The sequence below is a fragment of the Emydura macquarii genome, unplaced genomic scaffold (assembly GCF_026122565.2).
Source record: "Emydura macquarii macquarii isolate MOO-44397 ecotype Brisbane River unplaced genomic scaffold, CSIRO-AGI_Emac_v2 contig_1230, whole genome shotgun sequence".
Taxonomy (NCBI): domain Eukaryota; kingdom Metazoa; phylum Chordata; order Testudines; family Chelidae; genus Emydura; species Emydura macquarii.
Window position 1 is genome coordinate 3,248,784 of NW_027131367.1, and position 12,833 is coordinate 3,261,616.

The 12,833-nt window shown below is 62.0% G+C and overlaps 1 protein-coding gene across 1 annotated transcript in view; it reads left to right on the forward strand.

Moving 5' to 3' along the window:
* SDK2 (sidekick cell adhesion molecule 2) overlaps nucleotides 1-5,676 on the forward strand; it is a 129,174-nt gene extending 123,498 nt beyond the window's left edge. The window contains 3 exon segments of the mRNA XM_067547282.1: nucleotides 662-800; nucleotides 1,184-1,310; nucleotides 3,500-5,676. Coding sequence (XP_067403383.1) covers nucleotides 662-800; nucleotides 1,184-1,310; nucleotides 3,500-3,853 — 620 coding nt within the window. The 3' untranslated portion in view covers nucleotides 3,854-5,676.
* Nucleotides 5,677-12,833: the final 7,157 nt, after the last annotated feature.

Below are 12,833 nucleotides of genomic sequence, written 5' to 3' on the forward strand. Positions count from 1 at the left end.
TGGGTAACACGGCGGAGCGACGCCAGAGCCGTCCTCCGAGCACAAGGGCCCCATCCCGCCCCTGCCCCTCCGCAGCCCCGGCACCCGCGTCACTGGCCCCGTTAACGTCACTGGCAGCTGCCGATTAAACCAACAGCTTCTCTCGTGAGCTGCCAGGGACAGGAAAGATCCCAGGGATTATTAGGCAGCGCTGCTCTGTTTTCTCAGCCGAATCCAGGGGATTCGCCACAATACATTTCTGCAGCAGAGCAAGGGGGAGATGTCTAGTGCTCAGAGCGCCGGACTCCTGGCTTCTGGGGCTGGCTGGCTTCGGAGGGCCCAGAGTTAGAAGCCCAGGGGCCTGATTCTCCCCCACCCTGCGGCAGGATCGTTGGGTGTTAAACGCCACCGCACAGTTCGCTCCATCGGTGCCAGCATCCGACACCAGCTCTGCACCAGGCAACGCCCACGCCAGCTGGGGGGCAGAGGGCAGTTGGGCCCCAGGGGACAACAGCCGGGTACCCCAGGATGGAAGCCCCCCAGTTAGCAGCCACTTGTGACACGGTGGCCTGGATTTCTGCAAGCTCGGTCCGGGAGGGCCGGTCTGGGAGTCCACGCTGGTTCCAGGTGTGGCGTATGGGTTCCCCCCCCGGCTGACAGCCACCGCCTCCTTCCCCGACAGGGAACAGCTCCAAGTCGAACGCGCTGAACCACGGCGAGATGGTGAGTCTGGATGAGGGCAGCTTCCCCGCCTTGGAGCTCAACAACCGGCGCCTCTCCGTCAAGAACTCCTTCTGCAGGAAGAACGGCATTTACACCAGGTACCGGCCGGGGGGGGGGCGGGGAGCCCGGGGGCTCTGAGATCTGGGGCCAGGCCCCCACTCTCGCCCTCCATGGAGGGAGGAGGCCGAAAATCCCTGAGAGCCCCGCGGGCCGGAGTCAGGACCCAGCTGGTTCATGGCCCAGCCCCAGCCAGGCCAGGAGACCGCTATGGGGCGGGGTGGGGTGCAGGCTACCCAGCTCGCCCTCCATGCTGCTGCTCTGAGCACCCTGCTAGCGCCCCAGAGGTGTTGGGGGGGAGATCAGTGGGCTCGGGGGGGGCAGGGCATAGCTGATCTCCCCGAGTGGGATTTGGGGGGGTTGGTTACAGCACCAGCCTTCTCCCTTTCCGAATGAAACACGGAACTTCTACCTCCCTCCCCAGGTCCCCGCCGCGGCCCAGCCCCGGGAGCTTGCATTACTCCGACGAGGACGTCACCAAGTACAACGACCTCATCCCGGCCGAGAGCGGCAGCCTGACGGAGAAGCCCTCGGAGATCTCGGACTCCCAGGTGAGGGCGGCCCGTTGGGGCTGGGGGATCTCTGCAGGGCTGGGCTGGGGGGCTGGCCGCGCCCTTGCAGTTCACGCTGGGACCCAGCTCTCCCCTGAACCCAGGGCGCGGAGGGAGAGCCGCCCCGGGAGCGGGCTGGGCCTGGCCAGAGGGTGAGAGGCGTCTGCAGCCCAAGGTGATGGGGTGTAGGGGTCAGATGGGCCGCCCCATTCAGCCACTGCCCCTTGGGTGAGTAAATTGTTCTGCACCAGGTGCCGGAGTCACACCCCCCCTTAGTTCCCGACACGCCCAGCAGGTAAACGGCCCAGGTAGCACGAGGCCGCACCAGGAAGGGGTGTATTCCCCCAGGAACCCGATTTCTCCCGGCCGTGCGTTTCCAGGCGCAGACGCTGCAGCTGTCCTGGGACTGGCCTGGGTAAACCAGCCCCTCTCCTGCAGTGGCCCGGGAGGCTGAGATTCACTGGGCTGCATTGAGTCCTGGCCCCGCCTGCATCTGGAGACAGTGAGCGACGGCGGGGTCAAAACAGCCCTGCTGCCGGGCTGGCTCGTTAGCTGTGAGCAGCCGCCCACCCCGGGCTGTGACAGCGACGCAGGGGACAGCCCTGCGCTCACCTGGCACCTCTGCACACACCCCCCCGGCAGCCCGGGCCCCGGTGTGCTGTGCACGGTGTAGCCCCAGGCCGAGAGGCAGTCCCTGCCCCATGGGGCCTGCACGCAGACTCTAGAAGACACAGGCTGGGTCACTGTCCCCGCTGGACAGAGCTGAGCCCCAGACAAGGCGCTGACGGTGACGTCGGGCGTCCGTGGCAGAGCTGGGGATTCCCCGGTCTCCTGCGTGCCGGCGCAAGGCCGCTCCCCTCGTCTGAGCCTGGTGCCCGGCCCCGCTTGCTCGTGTTTCGGAGCCGAGGCGCGAGCCTGGCGTTTCCTTTGCCTCCAAAGCGGAGCCGCCTCCCCCCCTTCCATTCTCACGGATGGAGTGTCTGTGAGGCGCTGCTAAGAGCTGCGCTAGCTGGAAGCTGTCACTTGATTGCTTTCCTGGCTGGCCCCAGCTTCCCTATGAAAGGCCCCTTTGTGCCTCCAGGAAGGGGGAAGCTGAATTCAATTATGGGAAGCAGAGGGTGAGTTGAAAGGAGGGACAGGAGCCAGCCCAGCTCCCGGGCTCTCTCTTCTTTCCTGCCCGTGCCCTCTAACAAAAAGGACCCCGGCTGTTCCCAGAGCCGGAGCGCAGGCTCCGTGCCGCAGGGTCGCTGGCTCCTTGCCGCTCTCGCTGCAGGTGGCGTTTGCGTTCGGCTAGGGCGGGAGGCGCAGAAGGGCCGGCCTTCCCCAAGAGCTGTGCCCGCCAGGTGCTCAGCGCTCTGGGAGAGCTGACCCTGAGCCCTTGCAAATCTGGCCGCTGGGCACGCTGGAATATCCGGCCCACAAACTCAGGCAGCCGTTTGTCCCCATGATCCCCCCTGCAGCAGCGAGTTCCCCAGGTTCATAAAAAGCCCTGTCGAGAGCGTTTCCTCTCGGTTGGTTCGTTCCGCGCCCTGGTGCCGGGGGCTCGGCCGCCGTCTCTAGCGCTAGCCCAGCTGCGGCGTGCTGCCTCGCATCGCGCAGGAGAGCATGGACGGGACCGGCAATCACAGCATGTCCCGTTGTGCAGGCAGTTGCAGCCCCTGGGAAGGAAAGCGGGGGGCCGCGGGGGGAGAACCCGCCGGGTCTGAGCATCGGCAGTCGAGACGCGGTGACACAACGTGGCATTCAGAGTGGGTCCTCCGTATGGCTGCCAGGCCGGGGCGTGCGCTGGATCGGGGCGTTGGGGAAGAGTTGCCGGGCCAGGGCACATGCCGGGTCTGGGCATGCTCTCACTATCCCCAGCTTCCCCAGCGCCCGATTCCCACCCTCTCTTACCCCAGTGCTGTTCCAGGGAGTCACTCTGGACTCGCACCGGTGTACGGGAGACCCCGGCTCCTGGAGCTCTGCGGGTACACAGGAGGGCCCCCCCCAGCTGGGGGCGGTGGTGAAGGAGTGGTGCAGGGTCACGGTTTCCAAGCTGCTGCTGCCCTCTGGCCTGCTGGTGGCGCAGCCTGGCTGGTGCCCCCACGGCTCCTCCTGCTCACGCCGTGTCCCTGCGGGCCCGGGGTGCTCCTCGGGGTGGTGGAGCGCTACGGCGCAGCCTGGAGTCACCCAGCGCTCTGTCTCTGCAGGGAAGCGACAGCGAGTACGAAGTGGATCAGAACCAGCAGAAGGCCCACTCCTTCGTCAACCACTACATCAGCGACCCGACCTACTACAACTCCTGGCGGCGCCAGCAGAAGGGCATCTCGCGGGCCCAGGCTTACAGCTACACCGAGAGCGACTCGGGCGACCCCGACCACTGCCCCTTGTCCAACAGCAACAGCACCCAGCAAGGCAGCCTCTTCCGGCCCAAAGTCAGCAGGACTCCAACCCCCCAAACGCCCGTCAACCCCCCCAGCCAGCAGAGCACCCTGTACCGCCCCCCCAGCAGCCTGGCCCCCGGCTCTCGAGCTCCCATCGCGGGATTTTCTTCTTTCGTTTGAGGTGTGAAAAAGAAATCTAAGAGAAGCGAAAAAAGGACAAAAACTCCCGAACCCACGTTTACGTCCAGAGTTCATTTTTCCGAGGAACAGCAGACATCCCGGCAGAGGCAGCCCAGGGCGGGCCGGGGCCGGGCGGGGGGAGACAAGCGGCCCCAGTTCTGTTTCTAATCATGTGCTGCTTCTCGAGTCGCCTGGAGCTCGTTAGCAGAGGAGCCTGTTTAACGGACCATTGCAAAAGCCTGGGGGGCAGTTTGTCAGCAAGCAGGGCCGGGCGCTGGCTGCTGGCGGGCGGGTTTCCTCGGCGCTGCGTGGACAAACCCAGCCCTTTTTGGCCGAAGCTTTCTTCGGGCGATGCCTTGGAGGGGGTTCGAGTCAGGGTGTGAGGACCGAGAGGCCGCCCAGCGAGCCGCAGCCCCGGCGTGGCAGAGCCGGTGGGCAGCCGGACTGCTCAAGACTTCACACAATGAATCCGTGCCACAGGCATGGAGGCTATCGATGGTGTCCTCGTCCCAGCGCCGCAGAGCCTGCCGGGGGCCGGGCGTGGCTCTTCCACTCAGCGTTAGCTGGAAACAACGCCCACGGGCCCTCGCTCCCCGGCGGGCCGCAGGCGCGCCAGATGGCCCACGCAGTGGACGTGAAACCGGCTTCGCTTGGGGGGTGGAGAGTGGATTTGGGTGGGGCGGGACAAGAGTTGTGATCAATTGACTTGAATTCTTCTGCAGGAAACATCTCCCTCCCACCCCCTCAGCCCCATCGACTTCTCAGCAAGAAGTACGGCCGCTAGGCCAGTCCAGCACCGGCACAGGGGCCGTCACTTGTCAGCACCTCCTTTCGGTTAGGGGCAGGAATTAATTTCTTCCTTCCTGGAGAGGGGGAGGGAAAGGAAAATCCCCTAGGGGGTTCCGGGGAGAGAGAGGGGTGACGTACACTCCAGCCACGTGTGGTCGGTGCTGGGCGCAGGCTGCGGGGTCTGGGCCACTTGGCAGGAATTTGCCGCCTCCTGGCTTGCGACGGAAGCCAGCCCTTTAACTCCAGCAGACCCGAAGAGGACGCACCATCCCCTCTGATTTGATTTGTTGGGGCGGGGGGGCCAGGCTCTGCTGGCGATGATGGATTGATAGTGGCAGCCTTTATTTCTTCCTCGGTTTTAGTGCACAGGTTCGGTGGGGGATGCGAGGGGCGGGGGCCAACGATCTGGATGTGTGGGCGGGGGGAGATCTTCGGTGGTGGTGGTTGTTTTCAGCATGGCAAAACACGGGCAGGGCCTGCTCGTCAGCTGGGTCCCGAACTCCTCAGTCGTCTTCCCTTTCTCCTGGCGTCACGGTTGAAAAAGAGCGAGGCAAGGCCGGGTGCAGAATACAAGCTGGAGGATCGAGCTCTCTCGGCATCCTGTCCTTCTGTGGAGGGGGGCCGGAAGGGTCACCGGGGTGATGTAGCTACGTCCATTACACCCCACCTATTTGCACATTCTCGGCCCAGCCTCGCTGAGGGAGGATTGAACCTGGTGTGTTGGGTCCCTTCAATAAAGAATCAAAAGCGCTGGAACAGGTTTCGTTTTATTTCTCTCTCCCCAAAATGGAGAGAGATGCTCAGGACTGGCCCTGTAACCCGGGTGGAGCGCGGAGCGCCCTAAGCGTCCCCTCTGCCGAACCCTTTCGCAGGCATGTTCGTATGAGGGCGGGTGACGCAGCTAAGGAGTCCTGGACCGTGGGGGTCTCTCTTACGTTCGGGTGCGCGGAGAAGGATGGATGGTTTTGTCCCAGGCACGGGTCATCCTGGGAAAGTGCTGGCCAGAGGGACGTGAAATCAGATCCACGGTGAAGGCCCCAGTGAGAACATCTTACCGCTGCCAAGTGCTCGCAGAAGTGGTGGGGCAGCGTCTGCACCCCCACGCTGCCCAAGCGGCGACCCACCCATTGCTTGGAGGACTGGGGAAGGGGAATCATCTCTCTGCCAGAGCAGAGCCAGAGCGGGAGGCCAATCAGCCACCTCCCTCTGCATGCCCCTGCTCCGGGCCATGGTGCTGGGCCCGGCTGGTTTGGAGACCTGCGGGAAGCAGGGGCTGCTCCATTCTGCTGTGTCTCGTCAGTCTGGAGCTGGACAGAGCTGTCTCCAGAGCGGGTGTGTAGGGAGGTGAGGCCTTCCCGGGAGAGCGACGCAGGGCCCGGCCGTGCCCCATGCAAAGGCGCAACCGAGCGGCTCGTCCGCTTGCCCCGTGGGGTCTGAAACCAGCTGCCGCGCGGCTCAGCTCCTGGGCTCGCGGAGTCCCCGCAAGAGGAATCCGGAGAAAGGCACCGGTGCAATGGTCAGAGCACAGGGTTGTGGGAAGCCAGGAGGGCATGCCTAGGTTCAAATCCAGGTGACCCCTATGATCGATCCCTGCTCTGCTGCTGGTGGGGCAGGTCCCAGCCTGGCGCCTGCAGCTGGGAAAAGGGTGGTAAAGGGGGCTCCGTGCATCTCTAGGCTGCATTTCAGGGGACAGCTCCCCAGCGGTGAGATCTGTCAGCAGGGGAATTGTCTGCCCACGGGACTGGGGTAGGTGCCCCATGCCTCGGCAGAGCCCAGCCCCATGCCAGGGGACGGATGCCAAGACCTAGCGGGTCTGTGGGGGGAAAAGAGGCGGTGTACTTTTGGTGCCGATCACAGCAAAGTTCTCTTTCTCGGAGCCGCTGTCCCTGCAGCTCTCTGGGGTTTGCCTCTGCCCGTAGCTCCCCTCGCGCCCCGTTTGCATCGGGGCCCGTAGCGTAAAGCTCCAGCAGCGGGCGCGCCCGGGTAGGTGGCCACTGGAGCACGGGCTTGTCCTAGTGCACAGGGCAGGGCTAGGCAGCACAGTGGCTAAAATGCCAGTGTTCCCCAGCTCGGAGCGTTACAAATCTCAGCCCTCCTATGACGCAGCCTGAGCTCTGAGCCCTGCCTGGCAGGTGGGAACAGAGAGGCCTAGAGAAGTTGTGACTTGCCCAAGGTCCCACCCTGGGGCCTGATCTGCCCCTACCAATTAGACGGAGCTGGCAGCCCTGGGACTAGAGCATAGCTGGGGTCTGCGTCACCACGTCCCTGCCCCCCCAAGATCACAGCTGTGCAGGAAAGACACAGCCAAAACCACAGCACCCCTCCTTGTCAGGCAGTTAAATTGTGATCCCCTCGGACAGGGCTTTCAATGACTGGCGGCTTCCCTGGAGACCAGGATTTAATCAGCGCCTTCTAATACACAGAGGACAATGACCCTGGCCTCCTTGTCTTGCAGGCCACGGGGTAATTTGGTTGCTCACTTGAAAGGATTAGCCGAGAGCCAGGAAACAGGTAATAAAGAATCCCCCCGGGGCCGGCTGGGAATTGAAGCTGCAGATTCCAAAGCCATTCACAAGGGGCTGTTTTCTCAGTGGAGTGAACGGGGGCAGGTGGCTCTGGAGCCAGGTAAAAGGATCCGAGCCTGCTGAAGTCACTGGGAGTCCTTGCCCGGTGAGCGGCTCACCCTCACCCGGAGCTGGGCTTGAACTTCCAGTGCTGGAACCGTTCAAATGGTGAGGTCAGACCTGCAAAAACCCTCCCTGTGCAGCCCTGACCCCAGACCTAGGGGCTGCATTAGCAGAGACGGGCCTGACATCAGGAAGCGCACAGAGAGGGCGTCCTTCCTAGCCAGGCAGGGCTCAGCGATGTCGCCTGTGTGCAATGCATTGGGAACTGCTTAGCTGCCAGCCTCCAAGAAGTAACTGTGAACGAGGAATCGTCATCCAAGGGGCGAGGATTTCCAGAGGGATCTGGCCATGGCCCAGCGTTGTTCAGTGTCTTCACTAACGAGGTGGAAGAAAATATAAAATCGCTGCTGGTGAAGTGACACAAGAATCGGCAGAGGGAAAATGGAGATGAGGACAGGCCGGTTCTAAGGTGCCTCCTTCGAACACCATGCGTTTTAATCCAGCCAAATGCCGGGCCCCACCTCTGGGCGCAAAGTCTGTAGGTCGCAGGGGCAGGGTGGGCGAGGCTGGTGAAGTTTGCAGCTGACAGCCGCTGGCTCTTTAATCTAGCTGATAAAGGCCTAATGAGGTCCAAGGGCTGGAAGCTGACGTTGGACAAGCTCAGACTAGAACTGAATTGCGAAGTGTTAGCGGGGCGGGTGACTGACCCTTGGCCCATCTTCCCAAAGGAAGCCGTGGAGCCGTCATCAGCTGACGTCTTTAACTCAAGCCTGGACGGCTGCGAGATCTGCTGCAGCGTGAATGGGAGGTCTGAGCTCGATGCAGATGTTGCTGGGCAAGGGTCTCTGGCCTGGGCCGCGCAGGGGCTCAGACTAGATCATCATAATGCTCCCGCCTGCCTTATGTATGTATTGACATTTTGGTTTTGCAGCCCGGTAACGGCAAAGCGGCTGCAAAGCCGCGCGTTTAAAGCCCGGGAAATGAGCTGGGGTTTTGATGGCTGTCGACTTGCATCATGTTTTCCATCCGCTGGAAGCTCTGCCCTGAGCCTCCTACGCGTCAGTCCAAGCAGAGGCGAGACCAGCTTGTCTTGTCCTGCCCTTTGGCTCCTGCCTCATGCTGGCGTGAAGCTCCAGCCTGGCTCCTGAGTGATCCCGGCCCCCCCCACCCATCCCTAGGCCCCCCAAGCTGCTGAACAGCCAACAGCACTACCACACAGAGCTTGCTGACTTCCTTGGAAGGCGGCGATGCTTTCGGGGTGGCAAAGCAAAGAGCTGGACCCGCCCCGCCTGTGTGTGTCCCCATTGCCGCTAGCAGGTGGAGCATGGAGCGGGGCCAAAGCTGGCCCTTGTCATGACCCAGCGTGACTGGAAAAGCAGCGTCCAAAGGGGGCCCAGAAGGACGTTGGTGAGTATAACGACTGCCTGAAGACAGGGGCCCGGAACCAGCCGCCGAAGCTGCAGGGGTCATAGTGGCTGACAGGCAGGTTGCATTTGCAGCTGGAATGGGAATCGGGTGGGCCACACGGCCCCTGCGTTCCAGCCCCTGCTTTCAAAGGAAAGCCCCAGGCCTGGGCAACTTGAGTATTCAGGCTGGCTCTGTCCCCGGCTGCTCAGATTAAAGGGGCTCGGAGAGGGAGGGGGGCAGAACGGTGGGCGCGATGCAATTCCAAGTCCAGCGCCCTCCCCCTCTGAGCGCCAGCCGGTGGCCACTGCACTGAGCATCTGCCGTTTCCATGGCAACACATCTGGAGCTGTCCTCGCTCCCCAGGACGTGTCCCGGTCCCGGTCGCGGGGCGAAGGAGCCAAGCCCAGAACCTTTCGCGGGGGTCTGGGGGCTGCTTTTCGTTCCTTTGTAAAGCTCGATTCTCCAGGGAGGTTTTGCTGCTTTGCTGGCCCGTTGTGCGGCACGCACGGCGCGAGCGTCCCCTCGTCGCAGAGGCGCCAGGGACCACACAGCCACCGGCCCCCCGGGAGCTGAGTCACTTCTGCGACCAGCGTGACGTCCCCCCCACCCCGCCCCATGCAGAGAGCTGGCACAAGGCCTGGGGGGGGGGGGCTGCTAAACGCCTCGGGCTGAACTTCACCCCACACGAGTGGCACACAGCGACCCTGAGCCCAGCCGCTTTGCTGGGGGTCCAAACCCGCCGGACTGGGGAGCCGTGCCCCGCCAAATGCTACCGGCAGCTCATGGCTGCTAGCAGGACTGGCTGAGCAGTGGGGCCTCTGGGTGTCGTGTGGGGCTCTGCTGGTACCTGCACACACACAGAGACACGCAGCGTGGTCTCATGAGACCGCCCCAGCTGTTAGTCGTGGCGCTGCACCCGGGCGGAGAGCGACTGCCGTTCCCCAGGGCCGTAGCCGGGGGGACGGTACCTCTCTCTGCGACGGTGCCCTCGCTGCTCACCCAGAGACGGAGATGGAGCCCGATGGGCGGCTGGTAAAAACCGTCCCTTTGCCCGTCTGCTGCCCGGGCGGGGCCACGGCGTCCGATGTGCTTCGTTTGCTGGCGAATCAGCAGTTTGCAAACCGGAGCAGAGGGGCAGACGGGAGCCGTGCCACGGGCAGAGCGGTGGGGAAAGGAGCTGACCCGTCAGAGCAGCTGCTCCGGCCCCCGGAGTTCAGCCCTCAAGCCACGGCTGGTGACCTTGCTCAGGGAAAGGCAGGGCTCTCCTTCCCGCAGCGCTCGGTGGCTGCTAAACCAACCACCCAGATCCCATGCGACAGGGACCCAGGGCAGGATCCCCTGCTCCATCTGGGCTGTGGTCACGGCAAAACCGGGCGGGTCAAAAGTGGCTTGACAGCTCCAGGCAGCTTTAACTGACACCAGGCTGCCCTCGCCCGTCCCAGGCTATGCCTGTCCCACCCCACGCTTGGTGACTGGAGGGGAGCGGAAGCTGGATCTGTGCCTGCCAGCCCTCGTACGGCTGTGGCTAAGCCTGCAGTGGGAGCTGGGTAAAGCCTGCAGCTGCTCGGCTCCCTCTGCATTGCCGGCCGCGGCGCAGGGGCGACTTAGTCACCTCCCCATTAGCCCGCGCACCTGAAGGAGCTTCGTCTTCACACAAGGCTGGACTGTAGCTTTCCGCCTCTGCCCGCCCACCCCCATCCTCCCAGAGGAGCCGGCCGGCCGGTCAGCCATTGGCTCCAGCTCTGCGTCTCTACCGGGAATGTCAGCCGCTGAGTTTGCATCCTGACACCTCAGTCAGCCCCATTGCGTCATGCTACCGGTGAGCCAGGGCTGGGTGCGGGCTCTATACCTGCAGCATGTGCCGCTCATTGACATGCACACGCACAAAGAGGGGACATTCTCTAAACCTCCATCCCACCCAGCAGCGTTAAATCCACTGACAGCCCCTCAATTCTTGAACAGCTTTCGAGTAGTCACATGCTGCTACAGCTGAAGGACCATTTATAATTGCCCACATGACGGTGTGTGTATGTAAGTCCCTAGAGATTGGGTATGTGTGGAGGGGACAGGAGGAGCTCCAACAAACCTTTGCGACCAGGCTCGCTTGCCTTTTCTACCCCTTGGAATTCACTCCCCCATCCCAAGGGATAAACAAGAAAAGCCCACTCAGGCAGAGACCAGAGCAACGGGGCAAGCAATGAACTCGAAAGGTGGCAAGTTCAAAACTAGGTGAAGGAACTGCTTTTGACCCAGTGTGTGACTAGTCTGTGGAACTCACTGCCACAAGATATTAGTGAGGCCAAGACTTTAGCAAGCTTCAGAGACAGACGGGAAGGTTGAACAGCCAAAGTTGTAACAGTTCATGTGAACAAAAGAGTGTGGGCAGGGAGATTTAAAAAAACCAAAACCCCTCACGTTCCAGGGTTTAACCCCATCTCCACTAGGGATTAAGCTCAGGCCTTCATGGGGAGACAGATTATCCCACATCTGCCTCCTGCAGGGTTTATTGCACCTTCGTCTGGTCGCTGTTGGTGAGCCAGGCTGCTGCTGTAGCTGGCCCATGAGTCTGAGCCAGTTTGGCAATGATCCAGTCCAACAATGCTTATGTTCATGTGTAAACCAAACCTGGTTTGCCCTGGTTTTTCCCACGAGTCCCCTGTGGGACAAAGGGCTTAATTAGGAAGCCACCCCTCTCAGGCTGTGCTCTTTGGAAAGGGTCTCCTATGCCCCCAAAGACCATCCCGACTGGCATGCGATTGTCCTGCAGGCTCAGAGCTGGAGGGATGGAGATGCAGCGGCTGCTGTCCTGGGCCGGCACGTTCTCTTTGGCCTTGTGCGCTAGCGCCATTTAATTGGTGTCTTGCTGCTTCTTCTGAGAGGGTTCCCAGACGCTGTGTGATGAACCCAGCCCCGGGCTCTGGCGGGCCGCTTCCTGATTCAGCTCCCCCACCCCACCCCTGCTCCTGAGCCTTGCAACGCAGACAGACCCCACGGCTCTGTCCAGCCGGCTGGGTCCTGTGGGCTCCGTGCAGCCTGGAGCCAAAGCAGAGCTGGGGTGGGCTGGGAGCGCCCGGCGCTGACTGGCAATTTTTTGAGGTCAGGGGTTGCCTGCGCGTCGCACTCCTGCCAAGTCCAGCCGCCCCTCCGGCGGCTGCTATCAGCCGTCTCCTCACCAGCCGAGCTCAGGCGACTGATTTTAATTCCTCCCGAGTGTGCTGTCACATGCGAAGACACGCTGCCATGCCAGCGCCCTGCGCTGCAGCCGCTTTGAGCTGTGTGTGGGGCTGGAGTTAAATGTAGCCAGCACTGTGTGTGCAAAAGGTTATTTATCAGCCGATACTTAGCGAGACAGCTTGGGGATGTGGGTAGGGCCCCAGGCTAGCACGTAGCCGAGGTTGGGTCCAGCCCTGCCTCTGGCATTGGGCTCAGCGTTTGCCCTCGGGCCAGTCACTTCAGCTGTCTTCTGCCTCAGTCTGCTCAGCTGTAAAATGGGGATAATAGTAGCGTAAGGGGCTTTGCGAGCAGTGGATGAAGACAATGCTGCAGAAGGGCTGGGTGGGGGTTATTTTTTACAGGGGGGTCTTAAAAGAAACTTAAGGGCAGTTTTTCAATGGCAGTCGAGTGCCTAACTTGCTTAGACTCCTTTGAACATCTCTGCCCTTATTGTTCAAAATATGGAGTCAGGAAATCGACATGTGGGTCAAGGCAAGGGACCCTCCACCATCGGCACTCGCTACAAACACCCAGCACCCGGCCAGGAACAGCCCCAAGGCCCGTGGGTGTCCTGCAGTCCCTTCGGTCCGATGGCTTCCTTGTCTGCAAATCCCAGCACCGCAGCTTTTGTGCAACGCTTTGTTCCCTTGCCCATCTGCAAACCTGTATTGCTCTGGCAGAGCTCAGTAATAACGAGCTGCTTTCCCAGCGGCAGAGGAGCCGCCAGCAGGAATAAATGTCTCTTGCAGACAAGCCATTAAACTGGGTTTGCTTTTGCAAATCACCAGTGGCTGCCGTCCAGGTGAAAATGAAAGAATTCTCTGTGCAGAGTCAGAGCACAATGCGAACCTCTGAGAGGCAACCGAGTCCGAGGACAGAGCACAGGCCTGAGTGCCAGGAGCAGCTGCAAGCTGAGCCCTGCCAGCGACCTGCTCTATGCCCAC